Source organism: Eimeria tenella, genomic scaffold (assembly GCF_000499545.2).
Source record: "Eimeria tenella Houghton genomic scaffold, Eth_scaff2429, whole genome shotgun sequence".
NCBI classification, from domain to species: Eukaryota; Apicomplexa; class Conoidasida; order Eucoccidiorida; family Eimeriidae; genus Eimeria; species Eimeria tenella.
In genome coordinates, this window is record NW_013542292.1 from 1 (window position 1) to 621 (window position 621).

At 62.6% G+C, this 621-nt stretch overlaps 1 protein-coding gene across 1 annotated transcript in view; it reads right to left on the bottom strand.

Annotated features, from left to right (window-relative positions):
- Positions 1-417: 417 nt before the first annotated feature.
- ETH_00036745 (SNF2 family N-terminal domain-containing protein, putative) overlaps positions 418-621 on the bottom strand; it is a gene marked incomplete at both ends in the record, with an annotated part of 2,979 nt that continues 2,775 nt past the window's right edge. Inside the window, one exon of the mRNA XM_013374980.1 lies at positions 418-603. Coding sequence (XP_013230434.1) covers positions 418-603 — 186 coding nt within the window. The remainder of the gene's footprint in view (positions 604-621) is intronic.

The following is a 621-nucleotide window of genomic DNA, read 5'->3' on the forward strand; positions in this document are numbered from 1 at the left end:
CCGGTGCCGCCACTGCCACACAAAAGACACCGGGACAGCGCCGCATGCAGCAGCAGCTTCTGCGAAATCTGAGAACTCGAGACGAACTTTAAGTCGCCCCACAGCAGCAGCAGCAGTAGCAGCAGCAGGCTGGTTTGCTGCGTCTCCGCGGCTCGTGCTGCAGAAGGAGACAGCAACAAAACCTTCTGACCACGGCAGCTGCAGCAGCGCCCCAGAAAGGGCCCATGCTGCAGCAAGCCGGCGCAGCTGCTCATCAGCAGCAGCAGCAGACACAAGAGCAGCAGCAAGTCGGGCGAAAGCAGGGTGCAGCACAGCGTCTTCCGTTTGCTGCTGCTCGACCAGGCCCAGAACCTCCTGAGAAGCAGCAGCAGCAGCAGCAGCAGCAGCAGCTTCTCTCTACCCTCTTTCTCTTGTCTCTCAGTCTCTTTTTATTCTCCTTTTTTGCTGCTGCCTCTCTTTGCTGCTTACCTGCAAAAAGCTCATCCCCACAATCAGCCAAACAGTTGGAGGGTCACCTCGGGGGCCCCCCTGCTGCCCCTGGGGGGCCCCCCAGGGGGCCCCCTGCTGCCCCTGGGAGGCCCCCCAGGGAGTCCCCTGCTGCCCCTGGGGCGCGCCCCAGGG